The sequence below is a fragment of the Psittacula echo genome (assembly GCF_963264785.1).
Source record: "Psittacula echo genome assembly, chromosome: 10".
In the NCBI taxonomy this organism is placed as follows: domain Eukaryota; kingdom Metazoa; phylum Chordata; class Aves; order Psittaciformes; family Psittacidae; genus Psittacula; species Psittacula echo.
The window spans coordinates 3,876,045-3,895,248 of NC_137741.1; the positions used below are offsets into that span (position 1 = coordinate 3,876,045).

At 39.2% G+C, this 19,204-nt stretch overlaps 1 protein-coding gene across 3 annotated transcripts in view; it reads left to right on the plus strand.

The window, feature by feature from the left end:
• The window catches only part of SCAPER (S-phase cyclin A associated protein in the ER), a gene marked incomplete at its 3' end in the record, with an annotated part of 134,504 nt that overhangs the window by 101,061 nt on the left and 14,239 nt on the right, over window positions 1–19,204 (plus strand). For all 3 annotated transcript variants that reach the window (XM_080626273.1, XM_080626271.1, XM_080626272.1), the window contains exons 24-25: window positions 8,175–8,412; window positions 11,613–11,762. In XM_080626273.1, the coding sequence (XP_080482399.1) occupies window positions 8,175–8,412; window positions 11,613–11,762 (388 nt within the window). The remainder of the gene's footprint in view (window positions 1–8,174; window positions 8,413–11,612; window positions 11,763–19,204) is intronic.

Sequence of the window (19,204 nt, forward strand, 5' to 3'; positions counted from 1 at the left end):
GTGGGGAATGAGCACAAGGTATGTGTCTGCCACCAAAGCTGGACTTCTTTACTCTACAGTGTAGGACACCCTGACACTGTGAGAGTCAAAATTTGAGAGCTTCAGGGTGCACATACTAGAATCTACCACCATTGGACTGTTACACCTTTCAGGGAAAAATAAGGCTGACAGAGCTTCACAATGAATACCTGAAGGGTAAAATATGATGCTAGGGCTGAAAAAATGAAGTTGTTAAAATGTAAAATAAAAACCAAAGCTGTAGGTAAGAGCTGCTGCTGGTAAGCTCGGGGGACAGGCACATGGAAAAAGAACTGCGTGAAATATGAGCCCAAAGAGACCATCCCAACTCACTGAAATTTCCCTTTCTGAAAGCTGCCAACATTTTACATTCCAGGTGAGTGCTGCCAACAGTCAAATGCTTACTGAAAAAAGAAATACCAAAAAAGAATAAAAATCACCCTTCTCTTAGTGGAAAATAGTTCTGGCTACAAGAGCAAGTAACGTCATAATTGCAGTTTCTGAAGCAAGCACATGCTTCACCCTAATAATAGAGATCTTTGCACCCCAAAATGATACAGCACTGTACAAACACTTCCTTCAAGAACATCTGTCCTTTGTAGTAGAAGAATTAATTTTGGAGGATTGAGTCAGTTACACCAAGTGTCTGATCTTAGTACCTGCAAGTACAGCAGCGCTTTGGATTTTATCCAAAGGTGCTGATTGTTCTTGATTTCCAGCTTGGATTGTTCATTTGAGCATAGAAAGAAATGAGAGGAATAAACTTGGGAGATTTCAGAACTGTTGTCTTTCACTTCTAGATCAAAAGCTTTCCTGTAACTGATTTGTAGGGCAGTTTAAATTAAATGTCTTTCATTGCCTGAGCCCACTCTCATTTAACAAGTGAATGTGGAGTGTAATTCTGTCGTGTTACAGAAGTCCTTGGTATTCAGGATGATTCAAATCAGAAAAGGTATTGCCAAACACAGATTAAGGTGGCAGAAACAGGGCTCAAATTTATTGAATTCTTAAATATGTCACAATAGAGTAATACATGTCGTGTGATACATGACCTGCGGCACAAAAGGCGGCCTCTCTTTATGAGAATCACAGATGCCCCTTTATTCATGGTAAATAGTAAGAGGCAATGCAGCCTATTCAGTCAGCATCCAGGATTTCTCTTTCTCCACCTCAGTTGGTACATGTTTGAGCACCAAACAAACATAGAATCATAGAACATAGGAACATGCTGTAGTACTTCAGAGTAACTGACTACTCTGATCATAAAGTTGTTACTGATAAGGAAAAAATCTTAAGTACTGCTCTGACACTGGGGCATGAAGAGAAGTTTTGCCAAAATAAGATCAGGCTTTCACTGTTCTTGCAAAAGCAGTTTTGAATTGTTCTTTTAATATATATCCTCCTATGTAAAATGTTTTAAGGTTGGGAACTTCTTTATGCTCCTCGATGGAGATCATGGGGGGCACAAAATTCATTTGGTTTTTTTTTCTGATAGAATTGTTGTAGGCTGTTATTTGTAACCTAAGTGTTGTCATCTAATTTTTATACACTGTTCTTTATACTGCGTGCAGACCTTGGCCTGCTGAGTGGCACAGTGGGCAGCTGATAGGACAGCATATGGTGGTGGCTAATGCACCAGGACCACCTCAGGGCTCTCCAGCCATCCACAGTGCCTGCAACAGTGAAATCCTTTATGAGCTAGAAATGGGCAGGCGCTGCATGATCCTGCTCCTCTGCTCTCAGACACCACCAGGCTGCTGTGAACTTGACTGTGACTGTAATCTGTGGTATCCCTGGAGGGCCAGAAGTTAAACAATCCAACTCAGGTTTTAAACAAGAGATCCTGTCCTGTGGGTTAGGCTATTTGTGCAGCAGTGAAGTAGAGCTGTCAGCCTAGACTTCCCTGTCTTCCTCACAAGAACATTTCATAAAGCTCCCAGATTTAGCAGGATGTTTCTAGGCCAAGCTCTGAATTGATAGCCAGTGCTTATCTGGACAGTTACTTTATGGAAAACAGTTTTCTAGGCAGGGAAGAGATCTCTGTCAAGTACCTCCCTGCATGTACCTCTACATCAAGCAAGATGTCACAATAATATTGATTATTAGAGAATAGACTCACATTGTATCATACATGTATCTCAGCACTAAGTATTAAATGAGGTCTATGATTGCTATAATTTAGATGATAAAATTTTAAGATATAAACTGAGAGATTTTCTTTATTCCAGTGGTAGACCTGGAAAAAAAGTACAAAATCGTGGACTTAGATAATAAAGGAAAGTCTTGCTACTGTAGAAACATAAATTGGAGGATTCTCATTTGAACGTCATAAAAAGTTATTGAAAAGAGGGAATCCATTCTGAACATACGTTATAAACATATCTTATTATAAGGGAGGGATTTTCTTTTCATTAATGGTCAAGGTCTTTAAAAAGATTTAACTTCGATATTGATCTTCTCAAATCATCATTCTTGGTACTGGCTAATAAATGCTAGATTGATTCTTTTAATTGAAGTCTTGCTGTGGATGTAATAGCACATTTTCCAAACACCATGTGATATCTATAAAAGATTATTTGGTGAAAACATTAATAACTTTTGACCCCATGTGAACCTTGTTTTGAGAATTTTTATACCCTCATCTGTTACATAAAAGTACATGAGAGCTGAGAATAGAGTATTGTCCCTTGTTGTATGTAGTGAGAAATCATAAAATGCTGAATATTGAGCTATCTGTTTGCTGAGCAGAAGATGAACCTGACATTTGATACCTAGGTTTGAGAATTGTGGCCACGATAATGCATATCTGTTTTTTGCTTACCATTAAGAGTTAACAGAAGCCAGAATTGAAAACAGATATATAGAACCTGAAATAAAGCAAAATATTAAAAGAGACTTTATACAGAATAACAGGGTTTATATAGCCATGTAAATCTGCCTCGCAATTTGTGTCCTATTCCAGATGTCCAGTAGCAATGTTTAGGATGAGAGCCTTGTTTTCCAGAGTTTATTATTCTAACTCTAAGCAATGCAAGGCGTGTTTGGGGCCCTTGAGTCCGGAGTACACATATGAAGCATGCTTGGTTTGTAACCACAAGACAGACAACAGTGAGCGAGCACAGAATGCAAGGAACCTTACTAAAAATAAAGCCATGCTGTCCCAGCTCACCCTTTCCTAATAGCAGGAATGGAGACCAAGTAAGAAACTGTATGCCAAGTCCTTCATCAGCATAGCAAGGGTCTTGCTCGTATTCCTGTCTCCTCCTGTACTGCCCAGTGTTCATCAACTATATCCCATTTTCCTCCTCTGAGTCTCTGGAACTAAGATTTCTGTCCAAGAAATGTAGTTGCTACTCTGTGGAGGACTACTGTTAATGCCTTATTTTGCTTTTGCCAGTTAGTATGAAGAAACTCATCTAACCACAGCGTTAGTGCAAACAGCAGAAAGAAACTATCAGTAGTTAAGTGTAAGGGTTAATCACTAAGGAAGAATGGTCTCCCGAAGAGCAGTACAGTGGACTAGCAATAACACAGACACAGGAGAAAAATGAGTTGTGTGGAAGGAGAATATTGCAAATTATGTAGCTCAAGTGTCCCTCAAATTATGTACCTTTTTGGGGCAGCAACTTCTTCAGAATTTTGCTGTTTTCTTGATTTGAGAAATGTCTGCAAGCTCTCTATTCCTATTTTGTAGGAAAATAGAATGTCATAGCAGTACAGTAAGTAAATTGTTCCTGTTACATGTTATCTCAAAACAGTGGTGGAATACATATAAATCTGTGTCAGCAGCTAATGAAGTTGTGGATTACAAGCTGCAGTGGCAGAAAGCTGCAGATATATAGGGTTTGATCCAGGCAAATAGTGGCTGTCTTGTCACAGATACTCAAGGAAGTAGGCTGGTCTGTTTTCAGTTTTATTACAGTAATTAAGATAATGTCTGTTTTGGCTGCTGGATGAAGAATCAGATGCATGTCTGCCTGAACGCTGGCTGTGCTTCTCCCCTCTTCCAAGGGACAGCATATCCAGCACCAAATCATCATTTTAATAATCTTTTCAATTTCCATCAGCTTGTCTTTTGAATGTTATAACTCTTTAAGGACTGCTAGGAGCTCAGTAAACAAAGTAAAACTTGATCTTGACGGTTTCCAGTCATTGCTTTTACACAGTCCCAGGATTCCAAGCTTGACAGTGGGAATCAGAACAAGGTCTGACAGGTGCTAAATACTTCTTTGTACTCCTTTTATTATTATTTTGACATCTCTTTCTAGATAAAATAATTCAGAAGCAAAGAGAACAGATGAGAGGTTTTAAATTCTAATAATAAAATAAGAAACAAACCAACCAGATTATATTCTAAGCCGTTTGAAAACTCCTGTTTCCATTTGGCTCCATGGTTTTAATCAGGAGTATATATTTCAAATATACAAACATGATAATGTATACCCTTAGAGAGGCTTGTCTGCTTGTTAGCTCAGTCAGTTTTTAAAACAATATATTTTCAGATATAAACAGTTTGCTCATATTGAAGCCTGGAGAAATTACAGTTTTATGCTTGTTCTGCAGAGTTTGCTGCTTCTCATCAACGGGTATTGAGTTCCTGTTTTTAATAAATAGTGGCGTATTTTAAGCAGTGAAGTACCTCTGTTCAGCATCTTTCTTTGCCTGTGATGGATATATCCGCATTTTAAAGTTCTTAAACCTTTTGTTGTAAGTCATAAACCCTTTACCCATTCCTGAGACTCCTTGGTGGCAGAAACTGAAAATCATAATGGTAACCATAATGAAAATGCTCTGCATTTCAGGAGACTTTTCATTTTAAGATCCTGCAGGTTGTTTGAGCCTAATATAAATATCTGCCTGGTTTTTTTCTGTGTTAAATATAGACATTTAGTAAAGTTTGAAAGCCTATTTGCTTTCCTAGCTATATAAGCCAATGTAAAAAATCCAGTAAGTCTTGCTTCCCTTCAGTGGTTCATTGAAGGAGTTTTCTCCATCCTGACTGCTTTACTTTGGCAGCTGCTACAGACACAGAGAATAAGCTTCTTTAAATAGGAGCATTAGAAGGAGGCACGTGTATAGAAATCTTCTCTCTTTGCTTACGTAAAACTTATTATTTCTTACATTGTCATCTTACTGTATTGAGGGGTTTTATGGGGTTTTATTTCAGTCTGTGCCCTGAAAGAACTGAATTTTCACTGAGCTTACCTTTAAGGTGGGCTGAAAATCTGCTAAATGGATGAATGGCATCTGCTAAATGCATTCGGGGGTTGGCCTAGATGACCTTAGAAGGTCCCTTCCAAACCAAACTATTCTATGATTCTATGAATCCACTGTTGTTGAGACTTGACCAAAATCACTGAAAGCAGCATACACAAAGGTTCATGCTTTATTTTCCAACATCTCATACACAGTTTTTTCTACTTTAAAGCCCCAAGTAGTATGAATAACGTCTTTTACTTTTTTATTGTAAACATTTAGGCTTAAAGTGATTATAATTGACAGTTAAAACCAACAGGAGCCAGTGGCCTGTTCATATACACATTAATTGTCATACAGGGAACATAAAAAACATTTCTAACAGTTTCTTCAATCCAGCAAACCCAGCAGACAGATCTTTTTCTTTTTGTTTAGCAGCTTTGTCTCGTGGTATGACTTCAAAATTCTTGGTCTCTTCTGTGAGAAAATAGAGCTTGCATTTTGAGTTATTTTCCCATTGACTTTTTTATGTATATTTTGATTCATTCACTGCTCCAGAGCAGCACAAAATGGCAAAAGGATTTCATCCAGCAATGTAAGCTTTTTCATATGGAATTGTTTAAAAATAATGATGGAGTGAGAGCTGAAAGCAAGCTAACTTTAACCTTTGGTAAAATTGGTCGATGTTTTCAGTGCATGTAGTCACAGAAAAGTCTGTGAGATATCATACACAGTAATTAAGTTGGTGTTATCGTTTGACCATTTGAGCATGGGGTTTTTTTCCTGTTTTGTAACAGAAAGCTAAGATGGAAATTAGGAAGTACTGGTTGGCAAAGGGAGCTGTGCTCTCCTGGGATACTGTGGAAATAAAACGTTCTGGTTACTTGAGTGTAGTGAAGTGATGGTGAGCACATTTTGGCTACTGCAAAATAAATGATTGGACATCAGAAGGTACTTTAAAGTGAGGAGTACTAAGGAGTCCTCAGGCACTCAAAGCAAAGTTGTTAAAATAGTGGTCCCAGAGCTCTTAGCTCGCCCTCCTGGTTCATTCCTCACTTGCAGCCAGGCTCAAGTGCCAGCAGGACTTGGAGCTATGCAGTGGGAATCTCCACAAAGGCATGGCTGGCAAGGGTAGGTGATGGCTCAGGAAGTGTCTGCTGACTCCATTCAAACACACTCACTTAAAGACCACAGAGCTTCAAAATGAAGATTTTGGGCACAGATTCCAGGCGTAGGAAAAGGAAAGTTGTGACATCAATTGTTGTGCAGCTTGGCCCCACCAAACCATGCTCAGAGCTCAAGTATTTTTTCCAGGTTCTTATTCTTCACAAGGGTAAATGTTGGGGTTGTTACCAGTGTTATGGACCATCAGATAAATGTTTGTGGTTCTTCTTTTGCAATGGGTAAGTGGCATCAAAACGTAATTTTAATAATCTTTTTCACTTCCTTCATCTTGTCTTTTGAATATTATTACATGTATTTGGAGAGAATCCCATGCCGGTGGCCTTCCGAAGCGCTGTCAAGGGTGGTTTTGTGGCACAGTTTCTTTAAGGACTGGTAGGAGTTTGATTGGCCCAGATGCTCATTGTGTCCCTGCTTGGGAGCACAATGGCAGTCTAGTGTCAGAAAGACCCTGGTTATCAGCCTTGCTGATGGTTTTACCCACCTACTCATGCTACCTTACAGAAGAACTGTATCCACAAGAAAACACATAGATGCTAGCTTTCACGTTTTTGTGTTTCACACAACTTTTCTTCCTTCTTCTCCAAAAGTACTGAAGCTACATATAGCTGAAGTTAGCCCAGTACCTGGGCCTTCTCTGGGACATAGGGAATGCAGGTTCATTGTCCTGCTTTGCTTATTTCTCTCTCTCCCTTTGGTCCAGGGAAGAAATGGTGTGCTGTTACAAATAGAAATTCTCACTGACAGCCATTGCTTTTGGGTGAGGCTGTTCTTTTCTTACCTGCTTTTTGTTTGCCTCACTAGAAAAAGAGGAACACCAGAACAAGGTGATGATGGCTAAAACATTATTTAGCCTCCAGAGTAGTGACAGTCTTAGTCTTCCTTAGCAATGACTGTCCTGGATCATCATCTGCATTATTCGTAATGTGAAAAAATACAGTACAAATCATGAGGGATTGTGTGAAGTGCTTTTGAAAGTTTGGATGTGAGAATGGAAAGGGCATCCTGAGTTATTTGTCTGTCCTGATACCATAGATAGCAAAAACCTTCTCCATTATTTTATGTGCATACCCAAGAAATACCAAAGAAACCTAGTTTCCATATGCACAAGCTGTGTCGGTTTGTCTCGAGTGTTTCATACTTGATTGGTGCTGTGCTTCCTTACAGTCTCCCATAATAGAATCTGACTGAAATAAGAAGCAGTGTTTTGTGAACTGCTCAACCACTTCATTCTTAAATTCCTGCAGAACTATTTGATTAAGATCATCTGGTCCTAGTAACTTACTTTGCTACCTGGGTAGGCAGTTCATTCCAGTGCCTGCAGCCTGTCACTGAGGCAGTGAGAGCTTCCAGGGAGTTCTCCCACCTCCGCTGTGTGCTCTGGCAGGAAAGCAAGATGGGTGTAGGCTACTGACCTGAGATAGTTTGCATGGAGCCCCTAAAGTACCCCCAGGCTTCCAGCTTTTGAGCTGTTGAGTTTTTTCATGCTCTCATGCTGGTTCTCCTGAACCAATTTGTGGGAGCAAACACACTGGTATGTGGAGAAAGACACTTAAAGCTGCAGCTGCACTGCAATGAAGAGAGCGTGAGACGGTGTTCACATTATGGGCAGTATTTTCTGGAAATGTTGTGGTTTCCTGACACATCGGACAAGGTTTTTCCTGTTTAACAGTTTACTGTTTTTTTAACATTTGGCTTACAAGAAGTGCTGCATCCCAGGCAAGTGTTCTCGCTGAGTGCTGGTCTCCTCCTCAGATGCCTTAATGTTTCTTTGACAGATCTTGGAACATATTTGACACTACGCGTCAGGACCCCACAGGACTAACAGCAGTTCTTCAGTCTACGGATCTGGTTGGAGTTCTGCATATGCTGTACTGTGTTCTTTTCCACGGGACAATTTCAGATCCAAACACAGCGAGCCCTAAAGACAGCTATGCAGCGAACACAGTCCAGGTTGCCATTCAGAGCTTGCGTTTCTTCAATAGCTTTGCTGTTCTTGATCTGCCTGCCTTTCAGGTAACATGCTTTAAATCTTTGGCTTGGGGTGAAAATGTTAATTATTGCATATACTGTTGGGCTAAGTTTTGTCTTTAAGATCTTAGTTAAACTTAGGAGTTTTCACAATTAAATGTGTAGGTTTTCTTCATAAAATTGGTTATTTGCAGCATATATACAAATTCAACCAAAAAGTGAAAAGCTAGAATATGTGAAATGCTGAGTCCAATCTGTTACTGCTTTTATTAAGAAACCCCTCACTTTTAGCATAGTACTTTCTATATTTAATAAACCCCAAAAATGTAGAAGAAAAAATCTTGGTCAGAACCACAAAATAACAGTTTTTCTAATGTGAAAAGACTTGCTTATATTATAACCACAGTTTATATTTGTCAGTGCTTTCAGTGTAATCTGCATTTGTCAGTGCTTTTAGTGGCCACTTGCTTTAATGTTGTATCAGTGAAAATGAAAATCACTTGGTATAATTTTTAATACATAAATGTAAATATAGATATAACTATAACTATATAGAAATATAAATGTAAATATTAAAAGTAGAAATAGAAATAGGATGTTACTGACCAAAAATTAGAAATTCAACCTTTCCTCATTTTTTATTCACAAAAAAAAATCCAAAACCATGACATTTTGAGTCTGGAGAAAGTTAAGTTCTTTTCCTACCTTCTTCTGTGAACAGATTTCTAGTGTAAATGAATCATTTTGTCATACAGAGAAAATACAAATGCGGGTGTATTTCTCGGGAAAACTGGTAAAGCTGTTGTATTGTTAGTATAAGACACCCGCCAAAAAGCATTGCTTTGCAAAACACATTTAGCAGCGTCAGCCACAATGCATCAGAAGAGGATTCTGTTTTATTTACTGTGTAATGTTTATAAGTTGTACCACACACTCCATCTGAAATGCATTAAACTCAGCAAGTGCTTTGCATGAGTAAAGAATTCAGTGTTAGGTACAAGCCTCTTTGAGTTTGTATTTCTTGACTTTGATTTTTAGTACGTTTAGTGTCTCTAATAACAGCAACAAGCAGTTTGCATGTAGCAGTGTTCATCTGCATGGATGCAGTTGCAGGATCCAGTCGAGTCAGTGTTTTTCATTTTAAAAGGCATAGAAAGAGTATATTTATTGGAGTTTCATGTAAAACAACTCTTACACACACCATTAACTCCCATTTCTTTCTGTAAATCAAGGTGTGTCAAAGTAGTTCTCTTCTACAGCTTGTTTGGTACCTCTTGGTTTCAGACTGGATGTGTATTTGTTGCTGTCAATATTACAGGTATATACCAGAGAGTAAGACTTGAAATGGGACAGGTACAGCTTGTAGGGAGCTATAGCAAAAGGCACTGGCAGAAGTGCTGCTCCTCAGTGCCTCAAGAAGCCACTATTAATTTTTAAAATATAAGCTCCAACTTAGGCTATCTGTATTTATCCCTCTGTCAACTACCATTGTATCTGAGCATTTGTAACAGACCAACAGCATTAATTCCCAAATCCCATCATCTGCAATAATTTGTTCTACGTAAAATGATGCAAGATTGTGGGCTGTGTCCCTGCCCATGGCAGGGGGGCTGGAACTAGATGATCTTAAGGTCCTTTCCAACCCAAACCAGTCTGGGATTCTATAAGACAATAATTATTGCATAGGGGTTGAATTATTTCAGTTCATTGATGCAGGGCTCAGGAAGTATCCGCTGAGCTGTCCCTCTGAATTGCAGGCACACATGTGCAGCTATCTCTTTCACTGTATTAATGTGATTTGTTTCTGTAATGTTAAAAAATCAACACTGACCTAAGGCAGTTTGCTGTCCATTCTGACCTTGTGGACCATATCAGAGTAGCAGAGGGGAAAAGTGTAGTTTATGTACCATCTGATTATTATCTACAAGGAATAGTTTTATCACGTAATAGTGGGACAATAGAATAGGGTTTTTTTGATTAACAGAAGAGGTCTGGTATTCTAGAGTTTGTATTAGCCCAGATGGCTCATGGGTATATATTTCATTTAATTTGACAGTCTAAACAATTGAAAGATGGTAGTGAGAAACAGCACAGGATCCTGAGCTGATATTAATTCTGGCTAAAAAGGAAGCATAGTTTCCTTGAAAAATTAGTTTAACTTTTATACACAAACTCAGGTGCCCCTTGACCTGTTGTTATCGGGGAAGGTTAAACCCAGAGTGCTAGGTCACAGCATGCGTGGACAGCACTAATTAAATAAGGGTGGACCTAAGAACATGTAAAGCAGTAAATGGGGGCTGTATTGAGCGTTAAGTTTTGAAAGTACACTAACTTACCAGAACACTTGAGGTTCAAGATGGAAAGTACCCACAGCTGAGTCTCAGAATTGCCAAGGATCCTACTTTTTCTGGCTAGATTCGGAGTATGCTGAAACTAAACTATACTACCCATGGGATTTATGTATGTGTACTTCATGCAGGGTACAAAGGTATAAAATCAAGAAAACTCTCAAATGAAAGATTTTCTCACAGGCCTGCATTGCTGTTTCATTAGAGCTGGTAGACTTGTCATGCTCATTCCATGTGCTTTAGTTTTCCCCTTTGACCCTGTGTCGTTCTGTCTGTTTGACATGTTTATTAAATAGAGGCTGGAGGCTGCACAGATAAAATCTAATTTTGAATCTCCACGTTACAGCAATTTGCCTACTTCTAAAAAGCATCCCAAGAAGCTTTGCAGCTGAGTGTTCTCTCCTTTTGGATGTTTCTAACTTTTTTTTAATGTTTGAAAAGTTATCATTTGTTATTAATCTTTGTATTCCATTTAGAGTGTGAGTTATTGATGAGAAGTGTATTTTGCTCATTTGCAGAAATGGAGATGGTTTGGTTTCTTTTGTTTATTACTAAGAAATATTACTAGCGTTAGTTTTACTGGAACATACATGTAAAATGAAATAGTCAACCTACTGCCACACAATGTCAGCTAAGAAGAATCCAATTTTTCCTGTGTCCCTTTAAAATTTGAATTTATTCTTAATTTAGGGGCTTTTAATGTTACAGTACAGTTGTAAACAGTAAGTAATGAAAGGAAAGAGCTGGGTCTGTCCTTCTTCAACATCATCACAACAAAGAACATAGTCTGTACTTTGCAAAAACCAATAACTGGGTGTGATGGATGTCCATGTATTTCACACAGTTTCTGTAACATGCTGCTAGCCTGTAACTTCTGTTTCTTGACCTTCTTTCCAGTCTATTGTGGGTGCCGAAGGCCTGTCCCTCGCATTCCGGCATATTATCAGCTCTCTGCTGTGGTACTGCTCCCAGCATACCTGTGAGGGATTGCTCCATGAAGTCATTATTTGTGTGGGCTATTTCACTGTAAACAACACTGATAATCAGGTAAGGCAAATGGAAAATGGGATCAGAAGTTATCAAGGGCACATTTAGTCATGGATCCTTCAAGAAAACTAATCCCCTCAGCACTGTTTTTGAAGCGCTTGGGATTCTTGTGAGCAAGAATAGATGCAGTTGCAAAAGAGAAGCTCAGGTTGCATCTTAACACAAAACCATTCATTTTATGTGGCCATAAGCGAACCCAATGTTTTTATGCAGACAGTGATGCTGATGTTGCACTGATTTTAGCTAGCCTTACTTGCTGCCAAGAGCTTAGCAACCAATGGTTTTAATTCCAATTTAACTTCGCGTTGACTTGATCAGATGGTTGTAGTACCCAAGTTTTAAACCTTTTTAAAGTCATCTAAGCTAATCTGCCATGAAGATGTGTCCTCAGATGCCAATGTAGCCCTCTCCTTGGTAGCCAGAGCACTCATTTAAGTTTAAGCCATTCTTTTCCTAAACCAAAAACTGTTGAACAAACAGTGGAAATCCTCATTTATCTTCCCCGATTGTTCTCCACTTTTGTCAGTGGACTCCGTGGCCTCTCATACTAGCTTGTAAAATAACTCGGACACAAAACTTCAAGAATACTTCCAATGTTTTCATCCTACAACCACATGAGTTTCCCCTGCTTATATGTAGCATCTCAGAGTGTATTGGGCAGAGCAGAAGTTGGCAGTGGCTCTTTGAGTATGTGAACCTGACTCTGGATGTGTAGAAACTGCGTTATGGTGCTGACATCTTTAGTATGATTCAGGTGAATGCTGTTCATCAGTTACTCATCTTCAGCTCTACGTGCTGGTAACTCCTGATTCCTGGTTGTGTTCAGCTTTTGGTGTAGGAGTTCAGGATGAGGAGCTTAGTGCTCTGTTAGGCTGATGAGCAGAAGAAAGAATCATTATAGCCTGTCAGCAAAGGTTTAGAGAAAAGCTGTCCGATAACGTTCTTATGGTTGTTGACCATAGTTGGAACATTAGAATATCTTAACGTTGACAGTGCTGTCGGAAGTGTTATTTGATCATATAGTGTAATTATACAGTCATGTTCCTGTGGCTTCAGCCACAGCCAGAGGGAGGATCCGGATCCTGCAGCCTTCCTACCCTGTGTAGCCAATTCCCCCCAAAAAATTGGCAACACCTTTTAATATGGTCATTTAGAAAACCCATGTGATACTGCTGCCGTTTTCTGATTCCCACTGCCACACCACGGGTCGTGCTGGCAGCCAGAAGTGCCAGCAAACAGTACTGTCTATTCTCTGCAGTTTAAAAATGTCTTTTCTGGCACACAAGTATAAACAGATGTGATTCATTGCATGGAGGACTCGCAGCTCTAAATGTGCCAGGAATAGTGGAGCAGAGGGATTTCCTACCAGCAATGTCCATCAGTGTGTTCCCTGCCCTAGGGCGAAGGTCTGGCCATGGCAAGCCGGCACCATGCCATGGCAGCAGCTGGCTATGGTGGCTGCCGGCGGGCAATCAAGAGGCCAAGTGTGTGCAGAATGCATTTATCTGCAGGCATGCTTCCCATCTCGCCATGGTGCAGTGTCTTGGAGTTTCCAGCTTGGGGCTGAGGTCATGTGCCGTCACTAATCTGCCCCCGGCCTGAGTTAGTTTGCAAGATTAAAAGGTAGCTCTGCAGCCCTGAGAGTCAAGTTTAGGTCTTTGGTTAAACAACCGCAGTATGTTGGTACTTCCCATGCGCTAAAAGCAGTGTGTTCTGGTGGTACTATCTCAGGAGATGTCATGACCAGCTTAAGTTTTTATCCAACATTCCTAATTAATGAGTTTTTAACTGAGGAAGTGGCATTTTGGTTTGTTGGGGTTTTCTTTTGTTTAAAAAAAAACATTCTGAAAATCTGAAAACCTCATAAAGGTACTTGAGAAATGCAGGGAAGGGTTTTTGGTAAAAGGAAGTATTTGTCCTTTCACTGCTAGGCGAAGCGGTATGACTTGCTTATGGCCATTAGTTTTAGGTGCTGGTAGTGTTGTGACTTCCAATAAAGATGCGATGCCTTCCATGGGAAGGGAAGTGCTTCCTACTCATTCAGGTATGGTTTAGTTTTTTATTATGTTACAAGCTTCCAATTTTTTCTTCGGTTGTTGATCATCGTCAGCATCCTACTAAAAATACAGACTTGGTCTCACAGTGGAGCTTTTCAAACGGGAGGCTTGAGCTCTTGGAAAGAACAGCATATTAAAAATAGAAACATCAGACTTGAGCTAGGAAAACAGAGATCCATAGAGCCTGATAGCTCTTTTCATTTAGTATTTAAACAAACTTTAAAGGAGTCAATAGCTGTTGTATTTCAAAGCAGATTCACATTATTCTTGCAGTCAAACGTACATAGGTTTTGAAATGTCTGTCGTTCAAGTAATTCTTCTCCTCTCTACATTTGTATTCCTTATTACAAACCTTTATCTGTTTTCATTCCCTTTGACCCTCAAAAAAGAAAAGAACAAATAGTTGTTTGGAGTTTCCTGTGTGCCTTTTGTGATTGCTTTGCCTACCCACAGTGACAGAGAAATACCCAAAGTGGCATACTGGAATAAAGGACACAAAATGTATTCATTATTTAAAAAAATTGCAGTTTCCCACTTTGGAGAAGAGAGAGATTCCTAAAAAGGTTATTTTACAGCCTGTCAACCTCAGTGTTGACCTTGTGTAGTAGCACTGTGATTTAAGTAAGTGAATTATTACCACTATACAGTCAAAATAATAAAAGGGCAATTTCCTAAATATTTCACATTTGTAGAAGAAAATCTTCCAAGAGCATCATATGCCAGTCATTTAATGTGAGATAGGTTTGTCTGGTTTTGTTACACTAGCTGTAAAAGTCTTTAGATTTAGTTGAGTGGTGAATTAAAAAGGAAAGTTCCTTTCTCTCGCACAGCTTCGAGATTCGGATTTCACTGCAGTTTCCAGGAGCCCCAGATCAAGAGGGGGCCTCACAGTGGGTCCTACAGAGGCAGTGGCTGGGGTCCCAGTTAGTGTTTTCAGCATGGTTGGCTTTTGGTCCAGGCCCAAGTGATTCTGTCAGAGGGATGAGGACAGTGGATTCCTAAGGAATGCATTCCAAATTGTTTTGATAGTGCTTGCTCTGTTTACTTTAGAAAGACGATGATTTTGCTGACTCTGCCCACATATGATATATTAGTAATATTCATTTTCTTTTTTTATGTTTTGTTTTAATATTCATAAAGCTTTTTCGGGGCAGCTGCCATCACTGAAGAGATAAATGCATTAGGAAAGTGAAAATTTCAAAACCTAAAGAGTATTTCTTTAATGTTTTAAATGCTTTAATGTCATTAGTCAAGCCTAAACTGCACTGTTTTGTATCTGCACGTGAACTTCTGTTTACTACAGTTAGACAGCCTGTGTTCCACCACACTGTAATCCTGCTGCAGCGGAGCTCAGCTTTATTGGGCATCTGCTTTGCCTGAAGTATGATGAAGGAAACTGAATCTCTTTTTTTGGCCACCATTTAATCTACTAAAATATGAAAACAGGTCCCATGGTACTAAGAATAGACATGTAAAACTAAACTGCATAATAAAAATAATGTCCAATCTTTCAGTGAGCCAACCGTACTATATCAGACTACAGGATTACTCTAATTAAAATGTTCTTGTTAATTTAAAATATCCTTCTATTTCATTACATTTTTATTCCCTTTCATTGTTTGATTTAATTATTATAATGAATATAATTAGCATGTGCTGTCAATTTGCTTCATTTGCATATTATATTGGATAATTGAATGTGGTCCCATAATTAAATTAACATGAATGACAGGCGATTTGGCTTCTTTCACGTTGCTGCATTGGGAATAAAAATCTTTCCATCTTCATTGCAGTTAGTGAATATTTTTCATAGGAAAAGTCATCACAAATGAGCTCCTCAGGCTCAGGATCTTGTCTGACAGGCTCCAAAAGAAGTTGCATTTTTCATGTGTATTGTTGTGCATTTATTGAAATGAAAATAGCTTTTGTCCTCTCAGTCTTTGACACACACCAAGTTTTGAGGGCTCTAGAAGAACCTCCCTGACTCTGGGGATTTGTAGGTTAAGGAACTGCATCCTTCGAAATTGTTGAACTAAACCATATTATTTCTAGATTGCAAAACAAAATCTCTGTGTCAGAGCTAAGTAAAAGTGTGTGCAGCTTTTAAAAGTTGAGTTATAAAGTGAACGTTTGTAGATTGAAGTAAAAAACTTCTCTAAGACTAATCAATGCAATTGGAAAAATTTGGATACACAAACCATGGGTCCTTGAAGAAGGGATTTCATCCCAAAAGTTTGTCTTCCAGTTGCACGTCTAACTTACTTCTCTGTCACTCTAAACCTTTTATCCCTAAACCCTTTGTTCATAAGAATGGTACATTCTTATTGTGAAGTTATAAATAATTGAAATGTTAATATTTAATAATCCATATGGTGAAAATAGAAGCACAACCCTAACTATTCTATAATTCTACAATTTAATAGTATCATTCGCTATATAGATGTGGAAAATGTATCACAAAACATGTTTCAGGCACACCAGGTAGCTCCAGTTAAAGGCATAAAGAACAGGAAGAATACAGGGTATTTTGGGAGAGGAATTTCTCCTGTCTTAAAAATACAAAGCATCACACCCCAAGATCACAGGTTTAAACATAATGTTGAAAGAAATTAAACTGGTGTGAGAGGCACAGTTCTGAAAGGATCATGATGTTTATGACTTGTTCACATCACAAAGGAGACTTGGTAGATTGTCCCCAAGAATGGCTTCATCCTGATATTGCCTTTTCCCTTTTTTGTTAAATGATTTGATTAGAGTTCTATTTTCTTACTACTTAGGATTTTTTTCATGTGGCAGTTCTGTCATAGCAGTACAATTGGACCCACAGCGTCTATCACATACATACATATATACATGACGTATATCCTAGCTGTGGTTACAAGTACTCCTAGGTTGTAAGGGACACTCACAAAGCAATCTTGTATTGAACGTTACCTTCTGGGGGAAATTACTTTGTGCTTTCGAGAGTCTTGGTGCACGTTGAGTTTCAGTACATGCCCAGTTGCCCCTAGTGTTCGCGTGAAGAAAGAAATATACTTTTGATACGGGAAAAATGGTGAAAATCAGAAGTTGACAGCAACACTTGGAGGAATGGTTATAAAAATATTATGTGGAGTTTCCATGTGGGTTGTTTACTAGAGGCCATCATTAAACTTTCATTATTTCTGTTACTTTTATGGCTGTGGAGTGCCTGGAACGATTCTGATCTGGTAGGTAGAGGTTTTGAAAATAGAGGAATAACGATGCAGGAACTGGTAGTTACCGTATAGTTAATGTCCATATAAGTGAATAGTATCTGAAATTACTTAGTTCTGATTTTGTTCATTTCTTTGCAGAGGAGAGGTTTTTAGGAGCATGGGTTTCATCTTGAGGTTGTGGGTTTAGTTCTTTAAACCTTTCAAAAAAGAAAACAAACCAAAAAACCCACAACCTTTTAAAGCTTTATAAGTTTGAACGAAAAATATGCCTGGTAAATTTTGTGGAATAGCTGATTTCGGCAAATGAGTGATTCATATGAACTTGTAGTCCTGACTACTGTTTAGGAGCACTTAAGCTTATGAACAAAAAAATCCCCTAAGGATTAAACTCACCAAGTTCAAATGGAGTAAATTAAAGCAGACCTGTAACTTGTGCGTTTTCTCTATCAGCTTTCTATACTCAGACCACATAAATTCACTTAAGTGAACCAGTGGCCGTTGGTGAAAAGTGGGGATGGCTCTTAGGTAATTTGTCAGACACCTTTGTTGTTATTTGAGCTTAGTGAAGAAATGTTTCTGTTTTTAAGAATGATCTATGACAAAGCAAATGAAATATGACAGAAGCATGTGGGATTGTGTATTTCCCACGTCCCATCTTACTGTATTTCTAATGTTCCAAAATGCATCATATAATCTTTCTTTTTTCCCTTTTCTTTTTTGGAGAGGGTGTGTGGAATATGGGCAAAGATGTGACTTGAAATCAAGGGTATTTAGTTTCTGTTCACGATGGGTGGATGAATCCTGTAGGAGTGGAAGAGAGAGCGTAGAGGAATTAATATAAGAAATGAATGCACTTGCATTTATCTCACTGTCTCAGTGTTAAACTGTAAACACAAAAGAATAAACTCAGCTCCCAGTGTCATAAAAAGCCAGCACTTTGAACAACCTTAAAATACAATCTGTAACTAAAGGTTAGGGATGAAGAGAGAGTGACTGGCTAATGCCGCCTTCAGCAAGCGACATTCTAATCTTATTCCTGGGTCAGGAATAAAAAGAGTTTGGAGGTCTCAGCTTAATCCCCATGGACCTTTGTCCACATCGAAAAAACACCACAGCTTTTGGCATAATCCTGCTTAATAAGCAGTTTCTTCTCAGCTAAGACCTGGGCCTGGAACATTATGGGTTTGGCTGGTGGAGCTCCGCTGGCGGAGATGGACGCAGAAGCTTGCCCAGCGCCTGCCCTCGTTCTGCTCCTTCCCACCCAGCAGCTGGTCTCTGGATCTCTCCTTTTCATGAGAAACTTCACACAGAAATTCAAAACAAAGTCTAAAGCCTGCAAATATTTAATCCGGCCTTGAGAGCTATTGTCTGGCTCGCCTCGTGTGTGAGGGAACTCCCTCTACTTCTCCCATAAACTAAGTTTTCCAAGGCTCTGCAGACCCACAGTGACTGTCCCCAACATCACTGGCCCCATGCAGAGAGGACGCCAGCCTGCTCTGTGTTCACAGCTTTGGGCTTGGGCAGTTGACAGTTGTTTTCAAGCACTTTGGATGCTGCTCTGAGGGTGGGAGCCTGCGAGAGGCCCAGAGAAGTCTCCCAGACCCATTTCATCATGTTCAGCTCAAGTAACGCTGGATTGAAGTGATACTGAAACATAAAGACAAAACAAAATGCATCAAATCTTGCAAAGTAAGTGCTATAGAAAATCTTGCTCGTCTTCCTCTCCCCTTTGTAGTGGGTAGATTATAGCACATTTTTTGTGGCAGAAAAGTACATGTTCCTGCTCTCTGATGCTCTTCCTCAGCCAGCTCTGTAACATGTCCAATGGCTCAATGTTTCACAGTCTTTTTCAGTAGATAATCAGATATTTTCACAAACCCTTCATATTGCTTGTGGAAGGCAGAAGACAAAATGTACTAGTAATAAAAAATCTCTGGCTGTATAGCTCAATTGCAAGTAGGGTTTTGGAGACTGACAGGAAAAGCTTGCTTTTGAAGAGAGAGAATGCATTTTATGTGGTTTAGACTGTAATATTTTAATTATTCACACCTTCTGGAGATTTTGACCCAAACTAGCTGTGTTTTCAAGGCTGATGGCAGAAACCTCTGCCGATAGTCTGTTGGGACTTCTGTTGACTGTTCCTGTTTCTTCTCCAGCCTTTCAATCAAGAGTTCTTCATTCAGATCAA